Source organism: Sceloporus occidentalis, unplaced genomic scaffold (assembly GCF_023333645.1).
Source record: "Sceloporus occidentalis isolate IW3139 unplaced genomic scaffold, rSceOcc1.0.p SCAF_2, whole genome shotgun sequence".
In the NCBI taxonomy this organism is placed as follows: Eukaryota; Metazoa; Chordata; class Lepidosauria; order Squamata; family Phrynosomatidae; genus Sceloporus; species Sceloporus occidentalis.
The window spans coordinates 189,184,250-189,211,816 of NW_028316982.1; the positions used below are offsets into that span (position 1 = coordinate 189,184,250).

The following is a 27,567-nucleotide window of genomic DNA, read 5'->3' on the forward strand; positions in this document are numbered from 1 at the left end:
CGTCCCTCGATCTAGACCCTCAATCCTTGGGAATATGGGCTGTGAATTTCAAATGGTGTGGGAAGCCTGAGGTTCAGGTGAGAGATGGGAACTATGACAGAGCCAACATGCCAAAGGGTGTAACAGTTTGGCTCCTAGGCAGACTGAGGCAAAACCCTTATGCTTTTAGCTGTAGTCAGTTCCCTAAATGGGTATAAAAATGACTGGATCAAGCAGAGCTGGGGCATATTATTGAAGTGAGCCTCTAGACATTGTATACCAATCAGATCTTCTTCCTAGCCATATACTTCTTTGCCAAGAGGGCCTTCGGGAGTAAATCCATGAAGCATGGGTGCCTCTAGGTCAGTTATGGCAAATTCTGAAAAAAATGTCAAAAAAGGAACATTCCTGGAAATGGTGAGAGGTCAACTTCTGGTTGTGTTGCTGTTGATTTACCTTGTTTTAATGTTAAATAGCGCATGGTTGAGGGTTGAAACCTATTTAAGAGGGTAATTGCTGGTCCTTATAACTTTCAGCAAGGACAATTACCCCTTTTTTGGCTTAAAAAGTGTTCCAGAGAGTCACAAAGAAAACATTTGGGGATGGGTTTCACATATATCCCCAGGGCTGCACTTTGCTCACATCTACTCTAGGTGTTCATTATTTCCCAAGCAATAACTTTCTCTGCTTCCCTGTGTGCTGGATAGTGAAAAAAACAGCCAGTCTATCAAAACCATGATTTAGAAAATGCCAGTTAGCCAAAATGGAATAGATGAAATACTTAATACTTAATAGTCCAATGGCTGGTTATTGCTGACCAACTCCTTGAATAATGAGACCATACACAGAGAATTGGGTTATAAAATGGGCAACTTTATTTAACTCACCTTATTTAAACTTATTTCTTTGAGAACTGCAAAACCAGGGGGGAGAACCTCGTGTGGGAAGAGCTGGCAGATGGTCTGCTCCTAGACCAATTCCCCAGCTTCCAAAGGGCAAAAACACCTGAGCCCCAAGGCAATCCAGAAGTGGGTTGTTCCCTGGCTGGCCCACATCTGGAAGGCCAAATTAAGGCGGGATACATACCGCCATTTAGTACATATAGGATACGTACTAGGGTTAGGAAGGGGCGGTGCTTCCGCACCCCCCTAACCCTAGTACGTATTCAATACGTACAAGATGGCGGCGCCCCTTCTACATGGGTGCCACCATCTTGACGTATCGGACGCTGAGCGTCCGTACGCGTCGCGGGCGTTGTGACGTAGCGAGTGCGCCCCTGGCGCCTCGCTACGTCGCAAACGCGACTCAAGAAGAAGCTCCATTTTGGAGCTTCTTTTTCAGTCTGCACGGGAGCCGCGCCGTGTGGAGGCTCCGGCTCCCCCGCAGACTAACCGGCGGCGGCGGCAGACCGCCGCAAAGCAGTGGTTTGTATCCCGCCTAAAACTCCCCTACTTAACTCACAAGACTTAAATGAGGGTTTAAATCTCAAGCCAACCCCAAGGCAAGTCTCCTTTCCTTTGTATTTAGTTGCCAGATGTAAACCTCAGTTCCAGAGACTTACCTTCACCCTTTAGTAGGGTGCCAAGGTTTTCACTGAAACCTCTATCTCCCCCTGCCTATGCCTTGAAACCTATTTAAGAACACACCCTAAGCCAATTATCCAATTTCCCAGCCAACAGTGTAGGGTAGGCAAAAAAATCCCTTGTAAAGCAAGGGTAAAAAAATCCTACCAGGCCCCGAAGCGACCAGAATTAATCTCACACTGTTGTTGAGGTGGGAGGGTGGGCCAGTGCTTTAATAACTGACAAGGGGTTTGGGCAGGTGAGCCTCCAACAAGCTGAAGCCCTGCCTACCCCATCTAATGGCCCATGGAGCATGCTGTTTATTTTTAAAGTTCCTGGTCTCTTCCAATGAGAGGCCAGAAATGTCTTCTTCCCAGCCAAGCCTGTTGTGGAGAAGTAATATAGCTAGTTAATTATGCTGTGCCAGAAACAGCAAAGAACACACCCCAAATATTGAATTCATGGTATGGGATACTATTTGACCTTGAATATAGGTGTCTGGACCAGACTCATGCTGTCATAAGAAAATAGAGTGGGAAAATTAGTTTAATGAGAATGTCCTGATACTTTCATGATACTTCTGGATTGTTCTGTTATCCTGTCTACCATAAGACTCCAATGATCATCATTCTTCCTTCCAGAGCTTCCTCCAAGCATCTAAAGTAGGCCTGTTTTAGTTTCTTCCAAACTGAAATGGTTAAAAATGAACTGAATAACCAGACAGATGCAAGTATAGGGTAAGCACAAACACAAAGTTTAAAATCAAGACAGCAGTAATATGGGGAAAATAGATGGATGTTTGCAATATCAGAGTGGCAAGCATTTATTCTACTGATAGTATTACAGTTTCCATTAAGACCAAGTGTAAGCTGCCAGTATTGAAACATAAATTAACCAAAGCATGTCTAAATTACTTCACCATGACAGAGAAGGACTGTAAGTGGCTTGACAGTGAGGTTGACCCAAATTAGTTTAGCTATAGTGAATGACATTTGACTAAGACTAATGACAATATGTTTTTAAGAGTCATTTTCATGACACTGGTTAGTTAGATGTAGGAATTTTTGTAATAAACCCCAGACACATTTTATATATTGATTATATATTTATATATTGATTATATTCTGTACTGATTATAAGATCAACTATAGAACATTTTATAGAATTTGCAATCTCTCTCTGGACTGGAAAGGAAACACAGAATAAATTAAGAGGTCCTTGCTTGGTCAGCACCAGGGATGCTTCTCCTACTTTTGGAATCTATGGTTAGGCAGATTCAGAGCAGAGGGGGGCAGCCTCCTTGTCTAAGATTCCCTCAGGGGTATCACACTGTTTAGTATTAGTTCTCTTGTTTGTAATGTGTTGGAGATGTGTGAAATGCCATTGAAAAATATAATTGATTTCCCCAACACTTTGATAGAGATTTATTGGTGTAAGATTGCTACAGCCTTACCTAATATTTGATTAGCAGTTATACTTTGGAAATGTCATAATCTACTACATTCACACATGCTGCTGCTCTGGCTGAAGTACAATATTTTTATTAATTTTGAGGGTATGTTAAGATAATTCTTCTATCAGTTTAGGTGAAATTTCATACTAACTCTTCATATGACTCAACCTGTCAGCACAGCGGTAGTAGCAGTCAGCACACCACAGCATGCAGCATATTGGGCAGGAAAGGAAGAAAGGCAAAACAGAGAGAGAGAGACATGAAGAAAAAGGACCTGCTAGTCACTCCTTCAGTTTCAGTGACTTCATCTTACTGTTTCTTCATCCCCTACAAGACCAGACACCTAAAGTAGTTTTAAAATGAGTAAAAGACACAGGGCCTGGTTACCTCCAAACAGCCTTCTAGACTGAAAATGCTGCAACTCAATGCCAGGTCAGTAAATGGGGAGAAAAACAACACAACACCAATAATCCAGTACCTGATCATAGATGAGCATGTCAACATGGCTTGTATTACAGAGACATGGACAGATTAAACTATCCCATTTTGGCCTGGATAGGTTTCTTTGTACAGCAGCAGACAATCCTTGAGGAGGAGGAGTTGCAGTGTTCTGTCATGAGTCTCCTTAAGTGTTCTGTTCCACAGTCTGCAGATTTCAGATGTGTGTATTTGAAGGCAGTGGCCAAGCCTAAATAGGATTCTTTTAAATATATATATATTTAAAGAAATTATAACATAAAAAAGCTTATAGCAGTGTCAATCACACATTTGAAAGGGTTTGATCCCTTTCTTAGTGTCAGAACATACATTGAGCCTAAATCAAAAACTTCCAAGTTACTTTGAAGCCAAATCTCAACTCTGTACATTGAATTCTCTAGCTACTCTTTTTTTCCTTACTTATTCTAGTTATTTTCTTGTATCCTCAAAGTACATTTACAACAATAAAGTTCTGTTAAACAGTAATTATACATTAGTTGCACATGCCTCATCATAGTCTGCACCCTTTATTGTCTATTCCTGTAATATCTCACCAATGGGTCCCATTCTTCCTCTATTACTGTAATGTCTTTATTAGATAAATGACCTGTCAGAATGTCCATCTCCTGCATTTCATAAATTTTCTCCCATCACACTTCCAAATTAGGTGTCTCCTGATTCTTCCAAAATTGTGCAATTGTAATTCTGGCGGTGGTTATTAAGTACAACATAATTCTTTTGTATTTTTTTTTCCTGGTCTGTATAGGAATCTTTTCTAACATGTTTAACAAATATATTTCTGTCTCATTTCAAAATTTACCTTTAACATATGCTCAGTTTCTCTATGTATGTTTTTCCAGTAAAGCTTTAGCTTTGGGCATTTCCACCAAATGTGCATCCAAGTTCCCGGTGTATTACAACATTTCCAACATGTTCCTGGTCCTGTTTTATATATTTTTGCTATTTTGTTGGGGGTTAAATACCATCTATGTTCAATTTTCCAAAAAATTTCCCGAAGGTTTTGAGATTTTGGTAAATTTCTTTGTTTTTTCGCTTGCTAATATCCAACTGTCTTTGACTATACTATGGCCTAAATCTGATGCCCATTATCATTGTAACAGGTTCTTTCTCTTGTTCCAGGTTTCTAAGAAATTTATGTAATTTTGTGGGTTTTTTGTTACCTTTGTCCAATTTTTTTTTTTTTTGATAGTTCGGATGTCTCTTCTTCAAAGCCTTGAATTTTTTGATCTATTTTGAATCTCTCTCTAATCTGTAAGTAAAAGTACCAGTGTTCCTTTGGGTCCAATTGTTTCAGTGCCTCAATGGGTTTCAATTCATACTTATTATCTTCAGATTTGTATAAAAGGTCTTTATAAAATAGCCACATATCTAATTCTTTCCATCTCCCGAGGAATGCCTCCTGAGAAGATAACCAAAGGGGAATCTTCTGATAGATGTTTCTTCTTATCTTTTCCCATATCTTTAAGAGAGATTTTCTGACCGAAGCCTGAATAGGATTCTATTTGTTTACAACCCACCCCACTGTTCAATGGTCTCCTTGCCTGAGGAGGGAGAGCTGGTCTCAGGGGTTGTGTCAGAGTTTCCCCAGTTTGTTGAAATGATGAACTTCTGTAGCCATGCTGAAATCATACTATTTATAGTGGCTCAATAGAGTTCATAGCTTATGAATTCAGTTGAATTCATGTTGACTCATGGAAGCTCCCTCTTGTTGTGGCAGGTGATACTGTTGTAGTCCAGTTTGATGGATAAATGCAATCCATTTCTTTCTGTAGTGGAGGAATGATCAGAGAAGTAGACATAAATGTGCTTTAGTGTCCCCTCCTATGGAACAAAGTAATCCTATTGTTTTACTGGGGATGTGATTTTGATGAAAGAACTGGGATGGAGACTAGAGCACCAATGGTAGCAAACTCAAAAAGGGTCAGACTGAACATAGGTGAATTGGATGGCCGAATCTGTGGTAACAGTGAAGATTTTCATACCTGGCTGCAGCACTGCTAAAACATTCTCCAAACGACCCTAAAAAGTGGGGGAAGCACCTGTGTCTGAAAGCACACAAAGGTGGGGGAAGTGCTTGTGTCTGTGCCTCCCTCTTCTCATTTCTGAATCATTCCTGGGGAGTGATTTCCTATGAATGCAAACTTTGTGTTCATAGGAAATCCTCTCCCAGGAACGTTTCAGGGACATAAAAGAAGGAGACACGTTTCCATGGCGATTCAGGAAGCACTCCTGGCTTTCAGACACAGGTGCTTCCCCCACCTTTTAGGGTTGTTTGGAGGATGTTTTAGCAGCGATGCAGCCAGGTATGAAAATCTTCAGTGCCAATGAAGAAATCTTACACTTCAGTATGGACAGACTCACCCAGCAGACTAATCTCTAGTGATTAGGGACCTTCTATACTCTGCCCCACAAGAACAGACTGGTCAGTGCCCTGTGAAGAATTTGCATGACATCTTGCAGACAGAATTTCAAGAACCTTATGTGGATAAAGATTTCCTGAAGAGAAAACCACCCTTGCCCTTTCTGGCTTATAAAAGCAGGCAAAAGGATACTGGCTGAGTATCAGGATTGGTCAACTTTATAGCAAAGCAGAGTTCTAATGAATCCAACAAAAGAAGCTGTGGTGAGTCCAATACTTTTTTCTTGGTCAAGGTTCATAAGAGTGTGGTAGCATTACAGTTTCAAGGGTCCCAAGGGCAAATGTATAACTAGATCCCTTTCAATCTAGATTTAGGCATGGTTATAAACCCTTAGCCATATTAGTGGATCGTCTATGCTGGGATAAAAGAGATAGGACTTGGGAGCATTCCTTGATACTAGCTTCAGTCTTTCTTGGAGAAACACACTCAGGAGTTCCTTTTCATGACCATGACCTTTGGCCTTTAGGGTCCTTCAGGAGTCAGGTTTATTCTCCCATCTGTTTAATGTATACATGATATGGCTGAGGGATGTTTTTTGAACTTTGGTTTCACTAGCAAGCTAATAGACCCAAACTAAGGAAGCCACAGCCCTGAGTTTAAAAGCTCTGAGCAGAGCTGTTGAAGATGAAGTGAGTTGGAAGTCTTTCATCCATAGGGTCACAATAAGTCAAAATCGAATTGACAGCAATTAACTACCAAGTATGCAGATGACACTCAAATCTATCTCTCAATTCCAAGAAAGATGTTTTGATACTGAACAAGTGCCTGTTGACTTTTGATAGGTTCAGTTTTGTACCTCCTGATGTTTAACACATACCCGAAACTGCTGCTATTAACTTACAGCTGTAAGCCACTTAAAGACTGCTTAATGCAGTATGAAGTGGTATATAAAAAGCTGCTTTTGCTATTGCTACTAACTAGTATCTTCTTTCGACAGTGGACTGAATAAGGGTGAGTAAATAGAAGCTTAGGCCTGTTACAGACTGCCAAAATAAAGCTGCTTCGGGTCTCTTTGGAGGTATGCTATTTAAATGATGCATGCATCCTAAGAATCCGGAAGCTGCACCAAAAGCTGCACTCCAGTGCTTAGGAATGGAGTGTGGCTTTGGTATGACCTCCGGACTCTTAGGACCCAGGCATCATTTAAATAGCATACCTCCAAAGAGACCCGAAGCAGCTTTATTTTGGCAGTCTGTAACAGGCCTTAATCTAGACCAAAAAGAGGTCCCGGTCAGTCAAAGGACAGATCAGATAATAGGGATGTAGCCTATGATAGAATGGGTTACATACCCTCCCCCCACATAATCTGAAGTCTGTACTTTAGGTATATTCCTGGACTTATGGCCTGGATTCCCTGAGTTTGGTGGTAATCAAGAATGTATGTATACAATTAAGACTAGTGCACCAGCTGTACCCATTGTTGGAGCAGTCAGAACTGGCCACGGTGACACATACCTTTATTACATGCTGTTTGGATTATTGTAACCTATTCTGTGTGGGGCTACATTTGGAAACTGTTCAGAAATTCCAGTAGGTCTTAAATATTGTGCCAGATTATTGGTCAGACTTGTTATAGGGAAAATATAACTCCTGTGTTACAAAAGCTTCATAGCTACCAATCTGCACCCAGTAATTAAAAGAGCTAATTATGGCCTATAAAAGCCTTTTATGGTTTGTGTCCAGACTATATAGTTGAAAGATTTACTTCCCTGTATGATTCTGCCTAGGTCTTCCAACCACTGGATAGGAGAGTTTTCTTTTGATCACCGGCAAATATTGGGGGGGGGGGGGAGACAGGCAGGAAAGGGTGGCTTGAAGATGGCTTGGGGCTGTGGCAAAAACACACTGCAGCCCTAGTCTGCCTTGAAGCTGGCTGAAATAAAGAGCGACAAAGATCTTCTCCTTTTTTGGCCAGGGAAAAGGCAGCTTTTCCTGCCCCACCAAGGCCCTTTAGTGACCTCAAGCTGCTTCAGTGGTGTGCAGAATATAAATGCTGTGCAGCTGGAACTCCTTGAAGCCCTCCATGTCTGGGCAGCCACCCAGCTTCCAGGCAGCTTCAGGGTGGCTTCCAGACGTGTGGCCTATGAATGCTGCACTCCGAGGCTGCCCTGATGATGGCTTAAAAAAGCCTCCTGTTCAGCTCCTTAGTAAGGACACAGGAGAGGGACTTCATTTTGATAGTTCAGAGGGTGATTGTATTCTCAGCCTCTGTTTTCACTAGCAAACTCTTGCATTAAAGGAAATCTTTGATTACTAAACGCTTGTTACAGAAGGGTCTTTTAATGGGAATGTGACATATTTATCTTCACTGCTGTGTTTTTAAATACTTTGAACCATTTTAAATTGATATTTTAATGGGTTTGTTCATTTAATTTTTTTTTTACGCTTTTGTACTATAAATTATTTTAGCTTTATTTTGTTTTATTATATGCTGTAAGCCTCCTGGGGTCCCACATCGGGGGAAAAGGAGGAATAAAGAAGGGATAAACATTATTTAACTAAACAATATTATTATCTCACATTTATTTATAATTTACATCATGCAACATACATTCTCGCTGCACTAGCCTAGGTGCCAAGAAATACTGTCCTATCTACATTCAATCATTCTTAAGCAACATAGTATTTCCTGAAGAGCAATGTAAGCAGAAGTGAGGTAAACACATTTGTACAACATATCGCCCCCTTGATGCAAAAGTAAAGTTGACATAATTGCCTAGTATACTGAAATTAAAGTCAAGAAAAGAAGTGCTGAAGAAGCACCATAATCTTCTGATCCAGTGGGCTGTCTGAAATTGTAGGGTGATGATCTATTTGAAATTATAAAATGCTGAACACTTCTTAAATGCATCATTTTAAAAGGGAAATTACCCTCAGTAAAGGGAAATAGTTTCATGCTATATAACGGAAGCTGGTCTTGTCATCTGAAATGAGTATGTGAAGTGAAATATGTATGTAATATCTGAAACAGTGCACAAATCAAGGAGAACTGAACCACCCTCTTTGAATTGTGAATCTCTATTTTGGGAAGAATATCCATACCAAAACATTTCTCATTTTATTAACAGCCTCAAATTTTCATTCCCACTTTAAAAAAAAAAAAAAAACCCAGGTGCTAGACTAAGTTCATAAACCTATCCATACTTGCTGCGAGTTAGGGTAAACACATTTAGGTGAATATCTGGATAATATCTATAGTAATAATATGGAGCTGTGTGTATGATTAATACATGTATTTCAAGAATTGTGTTATGTGAAATGTGAGATATTTGCTTATCCCATAGAGATTCTCAAGGGGCAACAGTTACAATGGCCCAATCATGCATCCTTTTTAAAAAAACTTTATTAAATTTAAAAACATAACATTAAATCAATAAAAATAAATACAAACATCTACAACAGTCATAACAAGTCAGGTAGAGGTTAAATCTAAATATAGTTATCTGTACTCATACATCAATTAGTTATCTTTTCTCTCATTCATTTATTACCTTCTCCACTCTGTCCATCTTTCTTTTCTAAGACCTTCCACTATTTTTTTTCTTCTCTTCCTTGTACCTTCCTTTACTCTTTTTATATTTCTTTCTTCCACCCTTCTCTTATCTCCTCTTTCTTTCCAATCAACCTTCTTACCTCTTCCTAATCTACCCACCTTCACTTTCTTTTCTTTCCCCCATAAACACTCCTCTTTTCTACCCCTCACCTTCCCTCACATAACCTTCTTCTCACTTTCTTTTTCCTGCCTTGTTTCGTCTTTCCTTATCACTTTTCATTCCAACTTCCCCTCCTATTTATCTCTGACTGTTTCCTTTCATCAATACCTGACTTTTCTTTCACTTAGTTGTCATAATTTCACTAGCCAATCATGCATCCTTTTTGTCCAGATATTATCGGCTGGAATAAATCAAATCCTATTGACAAAAGGTTTTGTCTCAGCATGTATGCTTGCTTGTTTTTAGACAACAACATGCATGTAGCAAGTGGCTGAAATTTAGGGGTATTCATTCCAACTGGATAGATGACAATATCTTAGAATGCCTACACTTTAGACTTACATCTGTTTAGATTGTAGAACAAACAATGACCCTGAGGTACAGAGATTTCTCCCTCCCAGTGCATGAGCAAGGTTGTGAGGATAGGACTATCCCAGGCCCTGAGATTTTGAGTCACAAACTTGAGACTTAGGGATGATACCATGGGAGTGCATCTTAGTGATATCACAGGTGATGTCATTTAGCATGGTGCATTAAGACTCTAAGGACCTAAATATGCTAAAGGCACCAGATCCTCTCTGATATTGGAAGCTAAACAGGGTCAGCCCTAATTAGTACTTGGATGGGAGATAGTTAAGGAATACTGGGTACTATAGGATATATTTCTCAGGAAGGAATTGATAAAACTACCTATAAACATTCTTTATTTTAAAAACCCTATTAATTTCATGGAGTCACCATAAGTCAACAGGCAACCTGAAGGCACGTACACATGCACATGTTAAGCATATATTACAGTTGTACAAAATATGCCAATATTTTTTAAAGCCATCAGCTCTAACAAATTAGGAAAAATAACTACAGACAATTTTCAAAGATGAGCTCTTACCCAGCAATCCCTATTCCTTTCCCCTCAGGACTTGAAAAGAGGATTCAGACCTTAAACTCAGTCCAGGCTCTGAAATTTGGCAACATTTTGCATAATGGTTAAACAATTGCAAAGTGATTAAAAATACGACATCAACCATGGATTAGCATAAAGTTATAACACTGTTCATAATATTTAAATCTCTAAATGCTCTGGTAGCAACTTCAAGTTCCACCACCTCTTAAATTGTCCTGAGATCCATCATGGAGGCCTTGCTCTATGTTCCTTCCTCTGTCACAAGTGCAGTAGAAGGAAACAAGAAGTATGACATTTTCTGTCCTGACAATGTGTCTTTCAAATACCTTTTCAAAGGGGAATTACTTCCATTTTTACTGTTCTGCAAGTAGATGTGAAAAAAAAAACATTTTGCAACAGGCACTGACAACAATAGACACAGCTATCCTATGCTTCCTGCTTTATTTATTTAAACTTCAGGCTATTTATTAATGCTCCAACTTTGTTAGTTCCTTCATTTTCTATCAGATACACATATTTTGAAATAAAAAAAACCCCACATAAAATACATTATTTGTTGTGATTCTATAATCAGGAAGCTCTTAATGATCAGTAGAAGAGCCAGTGTGGCATAGTAGCAGAACCAGTGTGGCACTCTAGAGACCAGGGTTTGAATCCCAGCTTGGCCAAGGAAATCCAGTGGGTTGCCTTGGACATGTCACACTCTCTAAGCCTCAGGCAACAGCAAACCCCTCTGAAGAAACAAGTCAAGAAAACTCCATGGTAGGCTCATCTTAGAATCACTATAAATTGGAAACAAATTGTAGCCACTATTCAACAACAAAACGATCACTAGGTACAGTTCTGTGAAAAACATTTTGTTCATTGACACATTTATATTACTGTAGCTATACATAACTTGAAAGAAGTGTAGCTCACTCTGTGTTACATTTGAGTACTGTGATTCTGAGGCATTCGTTTGGCAAGCAACATGATATGAAAAGATGCATCAGGAGTTAAAATATGGAAGTAATTTTTTTTCCAAAAAGGGCAGATTTACTGCTTCACTAACTTACTGCAAAGAGATTGTCACTGTGCTTCCATAGGGAGTGATAGTAGGCTGCTATGGGACTACCAAAGAGCTGTCACACCCAAACTGTCTCTTGCTGAAGCAGCATTGTCAGAGGACACTTTTAGGACTACTGAATGTACTGTCCCCTTTATGATTGCATTATGCTGTAGTAAATTCTCCAGAGCAAATCAGAGTATGAAATTCACAAGCTATCAGCAGTCAGGGGTGAAAAAATGTATAGCTGCCAGTAGTCCATACTTCCCAAGGGCAGAAAATTGAACACCAAGGATTTTCCTCTTCTAAATCCTGATCTCTGCCATTTTAAATTATGTTGGCATTTTAATAAAGTCCAGTAGAACTTGCACTGTGTTGAATATGTTTTGTGTCTGTCTTGTAACCCTGTTTGACTTTTAGGATTCTATGTAAATATCATCTCTGTACAAACAAATATCTGATTATCAAAATGCATGGGTTATTCCTGCAGCTATCTAAATAAAAGAAATTAGATATTTCTTTCCTTTTTTGGTTATCTGCCTATTTGCCTATATACTATTTAAAGGGAATGAATTTCATTTAGGAGCTAGCCTAAAGGCCAGTTGTGTTATGAATCAGTTTGACACAATTAAGGTTTAGGCTTACAATTTTACTTCTAGCTACTAATAATCTATATTGCAGTTTTGTAAAATACTTGCCTGGGAGATTTTGTAGCAGTGACAGTGATCTCTTATTCCTGTTGGCTGCACAGACTGAAAAGCATTCTATCTTTTGTGGTAAACTATTAGCCATCTTTGCAACCACATAAGCTTGTAAACACAATGGGAAAAGGTCCTGGAGCTGGTTTCTTCTTTTGCTGTTGAGACAATCGAGAATACAGAAGCCCTCTTGGGAGCCTAGCTCTGGATATGTCAAGTACTCAGAGTAGCAGGCCCATTGAATTTAGTAAAAAAAAAGTTGGGCTAATCAGCCACAGAAGAGAATTGGAGCAATGGCACAAAGGGGTTGGTTTTTTGACAGTGGAAGAAGCATTAAAATGGAAGCCAAATGACAGACAACAAGAGTACTAGACCTGCTTCACTACATTTAAAGCAATGTGAAACACATATATTGTGTTTATTTTTTGAGAACTATGAATAAACATACTCATTTATCATATTGAAATCTTAGCTTTCTTCCAAACAAGGCATAATGTCTGGCTTTTCTGCCTGCCACACACACTTTATCCTTATAACAACAATAACTTTCAAAGGTAGGGAAGACTGAGAAGCCAAAGGTCACTTACTCTGTTATATCACATTGGGTCTGTATGTACTTCCTCCATAGGTATAACTTCCAGCTACACTACTCCATTCTCTCTTTTAGCCTTGATGGAAATCTGCAGCTGGTGTGCATTGGTAATCCTCTTAGAAAATTGCTTAAATAAGTCAGGTGTGAGACAGACCACCCGAAAAGGGTGGCCTGCCAGCAGCCTAATTTCCTCCAGAGGGAAGCTGCAGCCGCCAAACCGCGTGGCTTCCTTTCTCAGGAAAAAGAACCTTGAAAAAAAAGATTCTTTTTGCGCTGCAGGGCTGTCATAATGAGTGCACCACTAGCAGATGCTGCCTGGTGCTTACGTAACAATGGTGTCACCTGTGTACATGGGACGCCGCCATTGTTACGGTGCCATGCTGTGCTAGGGTTAGGGACTGTGTGATTGCCGCATGGTCTTTAACCCTAAAATCGGCACCAGCATAGTGCATTTGCGTGGTCTGTACCATGCCATAGTTAAAGTCCTACATGGCCTGGGTCCAGTCTATCTAAGGTATCACCTACTTCCGTATAATCCACCCTGCACCCTCATATCTTCTAGGAGGAATTTATTATAACATATAAAAACTAGACTAGCAGCAGTATCCCAGAGTAAATTCTCTGCAGCCACTCCCAGATTGAGGAATGCCTTGCCAGAGGAGATCCGTCAAATTTCCAGTCTAGACAGCTTTTAAAAAGCTGTTAAAATGGATCTCTTCCAGCAGGCCTTCCCCAAATAGAACAATTGGATAATATATTCTCCCCACCCTAAGTATCATTTTACCACCACCCAGTAGACTGTTGTTATTATCAATATTTTAACAACTGATTTTAAATTGTGTTTAATTTGTTTTTGTTTTTTTGTTTTGTTTTTTTGGGGGGGGTTAAATATTGATAATATTTTACAGATTGTATGTAGTGTATATGACTGTTTGTTAATCATGTAAGCTCTTTGATTGCCCCTGTAGCAGAAAAGCAGGGTATGAATAAAAGTTTATTATCATCATCATCATCATCAGAAGAAGAAGAAGAAGAAGAAGAAGAAGACTCAGTGCAGTCACCAAGGTTCAGCTAGCAAGACCTATTAGGAAACGCTACTTTCTCTTTTAAAGTGAAAAATCTGAACAGGCTTAGGGATGAAGACATGAAAAATAAAAACTAAAGCAATGAGGTTAGAGTAGATGAAGACTAGGGGACAGGTATGACAGTAAGTATTTAATGGAAGGTTGGACATGTTACAAAGGGATAGGTGTTGGAAATTCACACATGTGTGTCCATGTTAGTGGCAGAGGACTAGGTAGAAGGTAGATTTACATGAAAATAGAGTTGGTTGAAGGAAATGAGTCAGGACAAGAAGGAAAAAATGATGAAAAGCTGAAATTAGGGAAACATAAAGAGGTTGCATATTGAGGGTTGAGTAGGGTTATGTTCCAATATAACTATTAATCCTAAAAAGGGAGATGAACTTGAGGTACACAAATGTGTCTGCCACAGTAATCCTATGAGGGATGGGGTGAGGAAGGAATTAATACTGATAGAAGTGTTCTAAAGATTAGATTTTAGGGTTAAAAATACTGCATGGCTAAACTAATGTAGCTTTTTTGTTTGTTTCTGACTTGAGTCAAAACAGGCTAACAGTTTAATGGAATGTTAGAATAGCATCAACTGTATGTTAGAATTATTTCACTACTTACCAGTTTTGTCATTGGATTCAGCAACTTTATCCAGAATTTATCCTAAGGTTCATGTAACATTAATAGATTTCCTCCTAAATGTGTGCATTTATTTGCTCAATGTACTATTTTATTTTTCCCATTGACTAAAATGCTCTTTTCACTTATGCACTGATAGCATACCCTTCACCCCTCTCACTGAATATGGGGTTTCATTTTCCTATCTAGCAGACATATTTCAAGAGATCACAATGACCTTTGGGAGATTAGAAAGTTTAACAGTGGAAAGGCATGCGGTTGAAAGACATGTGTGAGACCTAGGTAGCACTCTCACAACCTGGAGTTTTCTGTGTATAGTCCTCTGTCTCAGTTACTCTCTGTCTTCCATGCACCCCTTTCTTAAGGACTGGTAATTATAACCCTCTCAAACTCCCAATTTCTTGCTATCCAACCTTTCACATGTTTATTTTTTGTTAGCCTTGTGTGGTTCTTAAAGTTGCATTGATTGTGTGTGTTTTTGTGCACCTCTGCACATTTCTAAATAAAACTCCCTTGTTCATTGAAGTGGAGTGTCCCTGCAGTAAATCCTGATATACATAGGTGGAAAGATCCCTAAAGTTACCATCCTCTTGCAGGCCTCCTTTTGAGATTGTATCTTCCCCAAAATACCACAGAGATGTCATAGTTGTTGGTGGGGACTCCAAGTCCCCCCCCCCCACCTTTTGGGGTAACAGCACACTGTAACTGTTTCCATTATAAAATATGTGCATTCTTTTATGCACACTTGATTTCTGAGAAGTGGCCTCAAATCTCCAAAGATATACAACTCTGAAGGCAAGATGAACATTTTCAAGAGCTGGTATTTTCACTACGGCCTTTAAGTCCAATGAGACCCCTTCCCATTTCTAGGGTGTTATGAGATAACAAGATCAGATTATTTGGAAGCACAGCGTTGGTGCTTATCATGTCCATTCTCAACCTGTCATTCTTTTCAGCAGATGTACTAACAATTGGGATTTTGGTGCAAACTGAACTTGAACAATGTATAAAAAATGAATTCCAATAATATCTCATCCCAATGCCATTCTGTCATGCAGGTCTTTATACTGTAGTCAATTGGTTTGTGTTAACTGATGCTTAATGCTCCTGCAGTTGTCATGCTACAACCTCTAAATGATGAACATCTTAAATTGCTATACATGTCATTTTTTAACTATATGATGAGGCATTTATGCTCATCTCATCATAGATTGTGGAAGATTAGAGCTTCATTATCAGGTGCAATTCAAGTCAGCTTCTCATCAGATAGTACTGCCTGATCGCATCAAATATTTCACCGTCCTTCTACCAGAACAAACAGTCAAACAAAATGAATTTTTAATAGAAGGAATTATAGACTACCCAGGAAAACAAAGCTTAATAAGTCACTCTAAACAGTTACTTATCTACTAGGGCTATAGCACTGCTCTGTTAATGACCAAGAGTCTTGTGGCACCTTAAAGACTCATGGGGAATTTGTCATTTCCAGTCCACTTCATCAAATGATATAAAAAAGATTTGTCTTCTTTCAGACAGGGCCCATAGCCTTGCCACTGATGTGATTATCAACATGGAAAGCACACTTTATCACATTTGCTCATTTTATCAAATTTGCACCAAAAACAAAACAAAACAAATTTTAAAAAACCCTCTATATGTCAGGTCTTATAAAGAAAAGATATGCCACATTATTAGTAATATGCCATGCTATCAGTATATGCTACACAGTCAGTAGTTCATATAGTTCATATATAAAAATACATAGAACCATAGACTTGGAAGAGACAACAAAGGACACCCAATCCAACGCCTTGCCATGCAGGAAATTACAATCAAAGCACCGCCAACAGATGGCCATCTGGCCTCTAGTTAAAGACCTCCAAAGAAGGAGATTCCACCACTACCCAGAGGAGTGTGTTCCACTGTCGAACAGTTCTTACTGTCAAGAAGTTCCTCCCAGTGTTGAGCTGGAATCTCTTTTCCTATTCCTTGCATCCATTGTTCCATGTCATATGTCTCTGGAATAGCAGAAAATAAGCTTGCTCCATCTTCAGTGTGGCACCCCTTCAAATACTTAAACAGGGCTATCATATCACCTCTTAACCATCTCCAGGCTAAACATATCCAGCTCCCTAAGTCTTTCCTCATAAGGCATGGTTTCCAGACCATGGTTGCCCTCCTCTGGACATGTTCCAATTTGTCAAAATCCTTTTTGAATTCCAAACAATGTATTAGCAATAGGTGTGAAGATCCTTTGGGAAAGAGTCTTTAACTGGAGGAATACTAATGATCATGGATTTTAGTAATCCTTCAATAATTGCATTTTGATATTGTTGTCTTCTCCACTAGCCAATATTAAAGTTCTTATAATGTTTGTACCACTATGCTCCTGTCTCTTTTGGCAGTGTGATAATCTCTTGCAACATTTAGTTCCACTCAGCACTGTTTTACTACGTATATCATGCATAACAATTCAATGGATTTTATATCCAGCAACACATGTAGCTCAATCCTCCTAAAAGGGACAGTATGTTTTTTCTTGAAAGTTGCTTCCAGTTTTGCTGCATAGGATCTTGATTGGTATGTATGCCAAAATGGAACCCTATTTAAAATTGTTCTGTGTGTCTATTCTTTTGCTATATGATGATATGTGAATTAACTTGTCTTTCCTCTTTCTTTTTGGATGATGAATGATTGACTGATTGGTTGGTTGGTTTTATTTATATCCAGCCTTTCTCCCAATAATAAGACTCAAGGCAGTTAATAACATATTTAAAAACAATGCAGATTTTTTTTTAAAAAAAAAATAAACTTAAAACTTTATAATAAAAATAAAAATATAAAAGTTATGTACAAGCAATTCAAGAGTTTATAAGTTAAAAGCATTACAATTCATTAACAGACTACACAGAGACCATAAAGACAACACCATACACAATTAAAAGTCCATCTCAGTCAGTTTTTCAAGGCTTGAGTGCATAAAAATGATTTAACTTGCTGGTGAGAGAGCAAGGATGGGGCCATCCTGGCCTCTCTAGGGAAGGAATTCCAAAGTCTGCGATCAGCCAGATGGCCCTCTCCCTTGTTCACACCAAATGAGCAAAACAGGAACTTCTCTAGAAGATTTAAGGGCTCTTACAGGCTCCTAAAGGAAAATACTGGTCCTTCAAACAGCCTGATCCCAACCTTTATTTTTATTGTTTTGCTAGTTAAAAGTGAATATTGGGATTATTATTTATTTAAAAGGAAAAGTCATCCCGCAGATCAGACAGATTTTAAAAATATACTGCAAAAATTTAAGAGGAGAGGAAGCAGGAAGTATAAAATTTGATTAAATCCTCTCAACTGATTAGGCAAAGAATATAGAATATATAAACCTGTAAAATATGGAAGAGAGCCAGTGTGGAATAGTGGTTTAAGCATTGGACTATGACTCTGGAAACTAGGGTTTGGATCAGAATACAGCCATGGAGACCCACTGGGTAACTATGGCCTGATACAGATAGGCCAAAATAAAGCTGCTTTGGGTCACTTTGGAGGTATGCTGTTTAAATGATGCATACGTTCTAAGAGTCTGGAAGCTGTGCCAAAGCTGCGATCCAGTCCTAAAGACTGGAGCACAGCTTTGGCGCAGGTTCTGGACTCTTAGGACACATGCATCATTTAAACAGCATACCTCCAAAGTGACCCAAAGCAGCTTTATTTTGGCAGTCTGTATAGGGCCTATGGTCAGGTCACATTCTCTCAGCCTCAAAGAAAAGCACCGGCAACCCTCCTCTGAACAAATATTGCTAAGAAAACCCCATGATGTGCTTGCATTAGGGTTAACATAAGTTGGAATCAACTTGAAGGCATAAAACAACAACAAAAGATGGGAGGTGATAGGTTATGTTACATATGGAAACAGACAAAAACTCAGTCTAAATGATTGACTTGTAACAATGGGATAATGCTAGAAGATGTAAGGGTGGCTTGTATCTGGGGAATTGCTTGAGAGTGAGGACAAGTGAGTCATTACTAGATATTATTTGTGACTTGTTGCCTGGTCATTCTAAACCCATCATTCTTAAGATTGCCACCTTTGCAGTAGCAACCCAAAAGATCTGCTGCATCTTCTTGAAGACAGTAGCAGTGGATTGCAAAGAGGATACATTGTTGTAGTTATTATTATTGTTGATTCGATATCTTATCCAGTAACCTCTTGTTTTCTTTTTTCTTTTTTATACATCCTTGTCATCCTGTATTTAATGCAATTGTAATTATGTCAATAGTACATGATTTGTTATATTAGATATGCTGTTTTGTCAGATTGTTTTGTAAGGGTTGTTGTGCCACAGGTAAATGAAATTATCTCTCTCTCTCTCTCTCTCTCTGATGGTATAGTTGTTAAATGCCTGTACTGCAGCCACTCACAAACTGTAAGGTTGTGAGTTCAGTACCAACCAAGAGGGGCTCAAGCTCGACTCAGGCTTGCATCCTTCCAAGGTCATTAAAATGAGTACCCAGCTTATTGGTGGCAATTAGCTTACACATTTAGGGAGTGTTTAAGTGCACTGATAAGCAGTATAGAAATGTACTTGCTACTATCTGTCTGGATGTGGTTAAACAGAGCAAAGCCAAATTTGAAGCATTCTAGTCATGAAGGGTAGAGCTGTTCTGCACATTTTTTTTGTTTGTTAGATAAGTAAGGATGGTAACAGGAAGATTGTTTAGAGGTGATATTAACTAGTTGTATATTAGGGAGTTTGGAGCAAGGTATAGAGATAGTGAAGTTGACTGATTTGTGGAATATATGGCCTGACGACAGTCAGAGGAAGACAAATATTAAACACAGAGCTCCTATCCATTTTCCATTTGGACATTGGTATTTGTTGAGCAAGACCAGAATGTGGCAGCTACTGAATCCTATTTTTAATATTTTGTTCTGCCTCATTAAAGCATTGTTTTCCCTATGCATTCAACTGAAAACTGTTTCTCTGGTTTCTTTCATTGTTGTGTTTGTAGTCTAGCCTTTATGAGGAGTTCAGAACGACATTAGTCCTGAGTCCCAGATTCCACTGCAGCAAGATATATTTTCACAACATTGTTTGGGATGCTATTGTTTGTCTTTTTTATTAATAGTAATGTATTAGTCATTACTATGTTTTCTCCCCAATGCACTGGCTGTTATTCAATACTTTTTGTTAGTTTTTTTTATTAAAGCCCTTAAATACAAAAATAGCTAATCCCCTTTTCCATTATTTTATTCATCTTTTAGAAGCAACAATGAGCATTGTTCATTCCATAAAAAGTAATAGTGTTACATTATTTTGTGAAAATGATTTTGGCCTAAAACAATGCATTACATTTGATGTGCTACAGTGTCTCATCATGCATTAATATACCTGCTGAAGAGAAGCATTTTAAAGGGAGTTCTGTGCTTTATCTATAATCCACCAACCAGCCCTAATCCAATTTATTATTATTAATCATTTAGATATCAATGACCCATTCAAGATAATTTCATATTGTTCTGTTACTCCCGCCAAAGTGCTTATTATACCTTTTGTCTGAATGTATCCCAGAAAGAATCTCAGTGGTTACTGTGTGAATGAAAAGCAATTTTATAAACTAAAATGTATTTCTTGTGCTCTTTTTGTTTTTCCGATGCAAGCCTTAAAATTTGTCTAAGCTTCTACCACGGCAGTACTTTATTTCCTTTTTGAAAGGGACAATGCTCTCTTCAGCTCACTGGCCAGAATGAGTATCCAGCCAGCCAGACCTTATCTGCTCATCTTAAAGTGTTGTATAAAAGACTGTAGTTCTTTTTGGTAGCATTTGTAAGGATCATGCAGAATAAGAAGCTGGCACTTTTTAGTACCCCAGAGACTGAAGATATCAGCGTCAGGATTTCCTGCAGCATCACTTAGTGCAGTGACTGAAAAATAGAATTTCAGTTAAAGAAGCAAACAGCTCAGGCCTGCAGTATAATGTAGAAACATACTGTGATATAGCTTTAGTTGCATCAGTTCTTCCTCACCACTGCATAACAGGCTTTTATTTATATTCTGAAAAATGCATACAAATTCTGAATGGAAATATCTAGGGCTGAATATTGCCATGAAGCAGAATTACACCCCTCCACACACACACATACAGAACAGTTTTGTATTTATTTTGCTAACATCTAGGTCTGTAAATCTTCTTTTCAAAAAATTACTCAGCATTGTCGGTGAATAGTGGTACAAGGAAACCCCTGCTACTTTGTTGGTTTTTCTTCTGTACATATACAGAAGTTGAATGAAATCTATTTGTTCCAAGCTTTAATATTTATTTTTATTTTTTGCAGCAAAACACACACCTGAAAAATAAAGATTATGGTTTTTTAAACTGTGAAAAATTTTTGAGTCCCCAGGTCTCACCCTCTGGCCTTGAGTTTCCAGGCCTTCTTAATTTCTCAGAGCAAAGAGAATGAATTTCAGGCAATAGTACTGCTTTGAAAAGTGTCTGTGTATATACAGTCTCCTTTGGTAGACTTTTTGAAAAATGAACAGCATTCAGATTTTCACCAACTCTGTATTTCTAATAGTAGTTAATTCTATAGAAGCATATTTTTCTTCAAATATGAGGAACATTCTAAAAATAAACCAATATTTTGCCTCTGGAGAGGCCACATCTGGATGATGTATTGAAGGCTTGCAAAGACAGAGTCACAGACTGACTTTAACTGGAATAGTTTAATTTCCCTATTACAGAAGATTGCTCACTAAAATATTCATGCTAAGTACAAAATCAGGACCATAATCCAACACAGAGTGCATCATGCTAAAGCACATTGATTTCAATGTGGTTAAGCACACTTAAGTCTTATTGTAATGTTTCTTCCTTTTTAATAGGAGCTATAAATTTGATCTTGATTCTTCTGGAACTTTTTAATACGAGACAGAATATTACCACAGGATGCAAACTGTCAGTGTCATCTCAGTCAAAGTCTTTCTTTTTCTGTTTAATTTCAAAAATGGTATTTCTGCAAAAGCAAAACATTACAAGATATATCATTTCTTTCTGGCTTAGGGAACAGCCTTGGAGAACTGGAAGATGAAAGCTCCTATTCCTCACTTAATCCTCTTGTATGCTACTCTTGTTCAGAGTTTGAAGGTTGTGACCAAAAGGGGCTCAGGTAAGAAGACTTTTCCTCTCTGTCTCTGTGTGTGTGTGTCTTTTTCTCTTTTGGTTGGGCCTAGAAATCCCACTGGAGTGATGCATATTAAGTATCCTTTGGATCTGGAAACAATGTAGAAAATAATACTGTATCTTTGCAATTAAAGATAATCATGGGCTATCATGTACAGAGGACTTGTTTTTATGTCATTGTTCCAGGGGTAGGGATGGAAAGGAAAGTCTACATTCTCTTCTGGTTGTATAGCCAGTCTAATTGATGGACTGTGCTGTATGGTGGACATGTCCAAAAGGATGAATCAGCAACACTTCTTGACACCCAGGGAAGCATGGCCTAGGTTAAAGACCTGAGGGGAGCTGTCTGCTGATTTGGTCTGGGAATAAAAGAAAGCCCTTATGCCACAGCAGCTATTACTTATACCAGTTTTCTCCAATCCATCCTCCTTATAATGGAGTTGGGGTAGGTATGACTGAAAAGGCTAGGGTGTAATTTTAACCACCAGAAAGATTGACACTGCACTGGAAAAATCCTTCTCCCTTTCCAACAGTAAAAGAATTCTTCAGCCACAGTTATACTATGGTGGATGTCGTGGGTATCAGACAAAATCTATTTGAGCAAATAAAGAGAAATAGAGCACCCCACTCTCTGGAAAGGGTGCTCACCATAACAGACCATGGAGAGAGGGTTTCAAGGCTCCAGCTGCTGGGGTTTGCAGGAGGATTACATAGGAATATTCCATGCTGCAATGGGATTACTAATAGCTATTTCCTACACTATATGACATAAATGGTGGGAGAAGAACTGACATGCAAACTGTGTGCTTATACCATGTCAAAACTATAAGATGTAACCAGTAACCCACTCCTCCTCTCCCCACATTAATTCCTGACCCTAAATGCTGCTGCTGGTGCAAATGGACTATATCTAGATCAGTAGAACCATAACTGATTCTCATATTTGCATTTGGAAATGTGCTTTCATAGGAATATATATAGCTTCTCTCTTAGTGTTTGCTAACAGTCAGAAAGTTAGCAATCTAATATTTTGGCAAATATGAAAAATAACATAAAATAAATATTTTGCCTGTAGGGTACAGCAACTGGATGATGTATTGATGCATTGTATGTGCAGAGGATTATCTTCAGAAATCCATGTTCAATATGTAGATGTGACTACCTGAGGTCATTACTAAAAGCAGAAATTTTAGATTGTTTTTAGAGTAAAGGGATGGGGAAGGGCAATGAATACAGTTGTAGAATATATTGTGAATGATATATGTTTTAATCTATTTTGAACTTCAGTAAAGATTTCATGGTCTGCGTGACACCAAATTTTGATCAAGATAGTTAAGGAAAGCATATATGCTACAGAGGCATGGTACATATGGGCCCTGAAGCACGCCCTCATCATGTGCTAGGGTTGCCTCGGGGAGGTGCTTCCAGACGTCCCTCAACCCTAGAACGTGATGAGGGCATCAAAATGGCAGCACCCTGTACATATGGGTGCCACCATAGTTATGCAAGCGCCTCACGGCATCCTCACAGTGCCATGCAGTGTTTGTGTAACAAGTGCGCCAGTGGCGTACTCGTTATGCTGCAGCTGCAGCATAAAAAGAACCCACTTTTTGCCGGTTCTTTTTCTGTTGCAGGGAACCCACGCGGTTTGGCAGCTGTGGCTTCCCTGCATGGGGAAAAAAGGAGGCCTCCATTTTTGGGAGTTCTGTACCACACCAATGTAATTTAATTTAAGGTATATTAAACTATGTGCTTTAACCACTTTGTTGTAACAGAACACTGATAGCGTGGCATTGATATCAATTTCTCCCTTACTCAATAGCTAGATGTCTGAGTCTGAATGGATTAAATTATGACTGAATTTAAATCAACTGTTGAATTATATAATTTAAAGCCTGTCTGGTCCTAAATTTCATTTGAAAAATAATATTCTAATAATAAATGTTGTTTCCTATATTGTCTCGATAACCTTGAAAATTAGAATCCCCTAATTTGTTTAATTTTACTCCACAAATTCTATAAATTACTAAAATTCAAACAATCTTTTTAAAATGTGCATCTCTTTTTAATGTGCATCTTTGGCTGATCTGAAGAAAATGTGATTCCTATCCCAAACCTTTTTACAGTTTCTTGTTCCGATCTTATTTTCTTTGCTGTTGGTTTCCTCTAACCTAAATTATACATTTTGCCAAGAAAAAGGATAGCATTTTGAAAGATCATCCAGATAATCCAAATGTGTTAGGATGTAGTAGCTTTCATTTCATTTTATTTCAAAGATCCAAATTGAATTTTTTTTATCCTGGTGTATTTCCCATTAATTCCTGTCAATTACCACAACATTTTAACTGTATTTAGATTTGTTCTATTGTGGTACATTTTGTGTGGGTGTTAACTTTTCACATTTTTGTAATCCATTTGAGAACACAGAATTTGCTGTTTTCCAAAACCAAACCTGCTTTTTTTCATTTCTAGTCCAGTGCTAGAAGAATAGAGCATCCCCCACTCTTTTGTAATGGAATCCTTATTTTTTGTTTTGTTTTTTATCTCCCTGACTTAGCAAAGTTAGCAGGATAGGAAGGAAGTGAACAAGAGTAAGAGGAAGTGGAACAATTCAGAAGTAGGAAATTGAGAAGGCTCAAGTGTGTGTGTGTGTGTGTGTGTGTGTGTGTGTGTGTGTGTTAGGATCTATCATATCTTAAAGATGTGGAAGGTATACATAGACCATTCTGGAAAAATGTACTCAAGATGTGAAAATGGATGTCTTTTTATGACAGCATCTGATTAACACAAAAAAGTTATCCCTTAGCACTCTTTAACCAAGGGGCTAAACAGACTGGCATAAAACGCTGGCATCAGGGTGGATCATCCCCCAATGCCAGTGTCACCTCAACCAATTGACTGACTGCACAGCGGGTGGTGTCATGCTATTTATTTGATGCAGTGTTTAGATACGCTGCACAAAAGAAACCTGATAAAGGAGCGGCATTTTGCCAGTTCTTTTAGGGCTGACAAAATGCCAGATTGGGCCCATGGTGTGCAGTTGCCGCAGCCCCCATCCGGATCTCAAAGGTGTGGTGTGACACTACCCATTTAGGGCAATTTGTTTAGGTCTCAAGTGTCATGAAATAGGATAGAGTCCACATAGTCTATCCACATATACTAATCAATTAAGTTTTTTTTTTAAAAAAAAATAAGAAATTAATGCATATCTGTGACAAATCATTTTCAGTATAGAAATGATTCCAGATTGTGAAAAGGGTCTGTTTAGTTTGAAGTCAGGATTGTGATTTATTAATGGCTGGAACAGAGAATATGGTATTGCATGTGATATATTAACACTGGTTATAAGGATGTGATGTTGTATGCAGAACATGGCATTGTTCCATTTTTAGCCTGTAATACTCCTTGTTTGAGCATTACCAAAATCATTCAGGTGATGAAGTGAAGCTTTTGTAACATTCTCAGAGTTACTTTCTGATCTATGGCATGATGTTAAAAAGAAGAGATTTTGTAAATTATAGCTGGGGTAGATGTTTAAATTTTACATCTTTCTTTATCACAATTCACAGTGAGGATTTTATTACAGTTTACATTTATCATTTGTTTATAATTTTTTACTTGTTTTCATAACTGGACACTTCAGGAATCTAAGGACCTGAACAGACAGGCCAAAATAAAGCTGCTTTGGGTCACTTTGGAGGCATGCTGTTTAAATGACACACACATCTTAAGAGTCCAGAAGCTGCGCTAAAGCCGCGCTCTGGTCCTTAGGACTGGAGGGTGGCTTTGGCATGGCTTCCGACCTCTTAGGACACACGCAGCATTTAAACAGCATACTTCCAAAGTGTGGTGGGAAGGGTCATAGGGAATAGAGTAGGATGGGAAGCAGAAAGAAGGGAGAAGAGAGAGCGGGTAGGAAGGATGATTGAGGGAGAAAGACGGAGGAGGAAGAAGAAAAAATAAGGAGGTAGAGATCAGGTAAGAGGAGGAGGAGAGAAAGAAAGACAAGGAAATGGTAATAGATTTAAATGGCTGGACGAGAGACAGTAGGAAGTATGGATAGATAGGAACGTCTCTGTTAAATATATTAAGGAGTAGAAATTTATCAGAAAAATAGGTGTTAGATCATGTATACATTTAATGTAATGGCTATATAAAGATTTGCATTTTATGTGTTATGATTAAAATTTAAATTTAAAACAGCATCCTCACCCCCCAAAAAATAAAAACAGAAAAAAAGGAATAATTTTATGTGTATTATTCTGAAACTTAAATTGTTGAGTTGGATCATTAAAAAAAGTAAACCATTACGTATTTATAAGTATAGGAGTGAATGGAGAGATCCAAATTCTGTTACTTTGCAAATCATGTATCATTCATGAGTATTATTCCAACTCAAATTGAATTATGGTCACTGTTAAACAAAAGTTTCATTTCAGTAATTTTGCAACAAGTAAGTTTGTCTTTGGGGAGCAATTAGGAAAAAAGAATGAGATTTTTTTTTGGTTGATTCACAATATACATCATGGTTAATGAGAAAAATAGCATGTATTTTCGCTGAATTTGATTTCTCCTTTATGTTGGTCTCATCCCAATTGATGAAAGCATACCTATTATGTATAGATTTCAATTCTTGTAATTATTTGAGATTGTTGAACAACTTAACCCATTATCAACAAGCATAGTCAAATGTATTCTGAAAGCACTTTAAAAAAATCTGCCAGATTTCTACAATTCCATGTTTTAGCTAGTATTCAGTAATTATGAGGTGCAAATGACAGCACTCAACCTTTAATTTAACAAAAATTAACTTCTGGAAAGATCACACTGATAAGGTGCTAGAGAACAAGCTTACCATATCAAAACTGTTTCATGTTGCAGGTTATTTAATGCAGGAACTGTCCTATTAATTTCCATTTTCAGAGTACACAGATAACTCACTTTCTTTTATATCCTTGCAAATAGTGCTGAGGCCAGAAAAATCTCACAAATTTGCAACACTGCTTTGCAAAGCTGAGTACGTATTCCTCCATAAGTTATAATGTTCCTTGTAATATAACCAACCTGAATTATCACAGCTATAATTTTATGCAGAAATTACTAATCTGGATTTGAACAGAGATTTGTCATAATTTTTTTGTTTTGTTTTGTAATTGATGAAGAATTAGTGGCATTCCAATTTCCAGTGCACTGCATTTAATTCTGCTGTATTGTAATTCCAAATATAATATATCATGTCAAGCACTAAGTAATTTTTGATAGCATAAATTTTTGTGGACTAGACTTCATTTCCTCAAATTCATGAAGCTGAATATTGAGCTGTAGGCTTTTGTACAGAATGGATAAAAGAGGCTAAAGGGAAAGGAAATATGGAAAGCATTGAAAATGATGGTTAGATTATTAATAGTGGTCATCCACAAGGCAGTTTTTGCTTGATAGCAAAACTGATAGCATTATATAATAGCCACAGCTACCATGACTAAGAAAAAAAAAAGAAATTCTTCACCCTGATTCACCTGCAGAATACAAAACTGAACCAATTTATGAACTGCTCAGCAGCTGTCATTTGTATGTTTTTCATTTCTAGTTCCCCCTTTGACATTATTTTATACACGGATGGTCATATAAAGGGCAGTTACAGAGGCACCTTGCCCCAGCCCTAAAGGCATTTTCCTTTGCCACTCTTAGATTCTGTTGCAGTTGTAGAAACCTCCCTTTCACCAAATGGATGTCAAACGGTGTTCATTGGAAATCCTCCTTTCTCCCCCTCCCGCTACCGGTCAAGTGACCATCTATTTAAAGAATCACCTGAAGCCTA

At 38.2% G+C, this 27,567-nt stretch overlaps 1 protein-coding gene across 5 annotated transcripts in view; it reads left to right on the forward strand.

The window, feature by feature from the left end:
- The window catches only part of LOC149319479 (interleukin-1 receptor accessory protein-like 1), a 1,062,352-nt gene that overhangs the window by 132,705 nt on the left and 902,080 nt on the right, over nt 1-27,567 (forward strand). For all 5 annotated transcript variants that reach the window (XM_089511794.1, XM_089511793.1, XM_089511797.1 and 2 more), the window contains one exon: nt 21,630-21,735. In XM_089511794.1, the coding sequence (XP_089367920.1) occupies nt 21,654-21,735 (82 nt within the window). In that variant the 5' untranslated portion in view covers nt 21,630-21,653. The remainder of the gene's footprint in view (nt 1-21,629; nt 21,736-27,567) is intronic.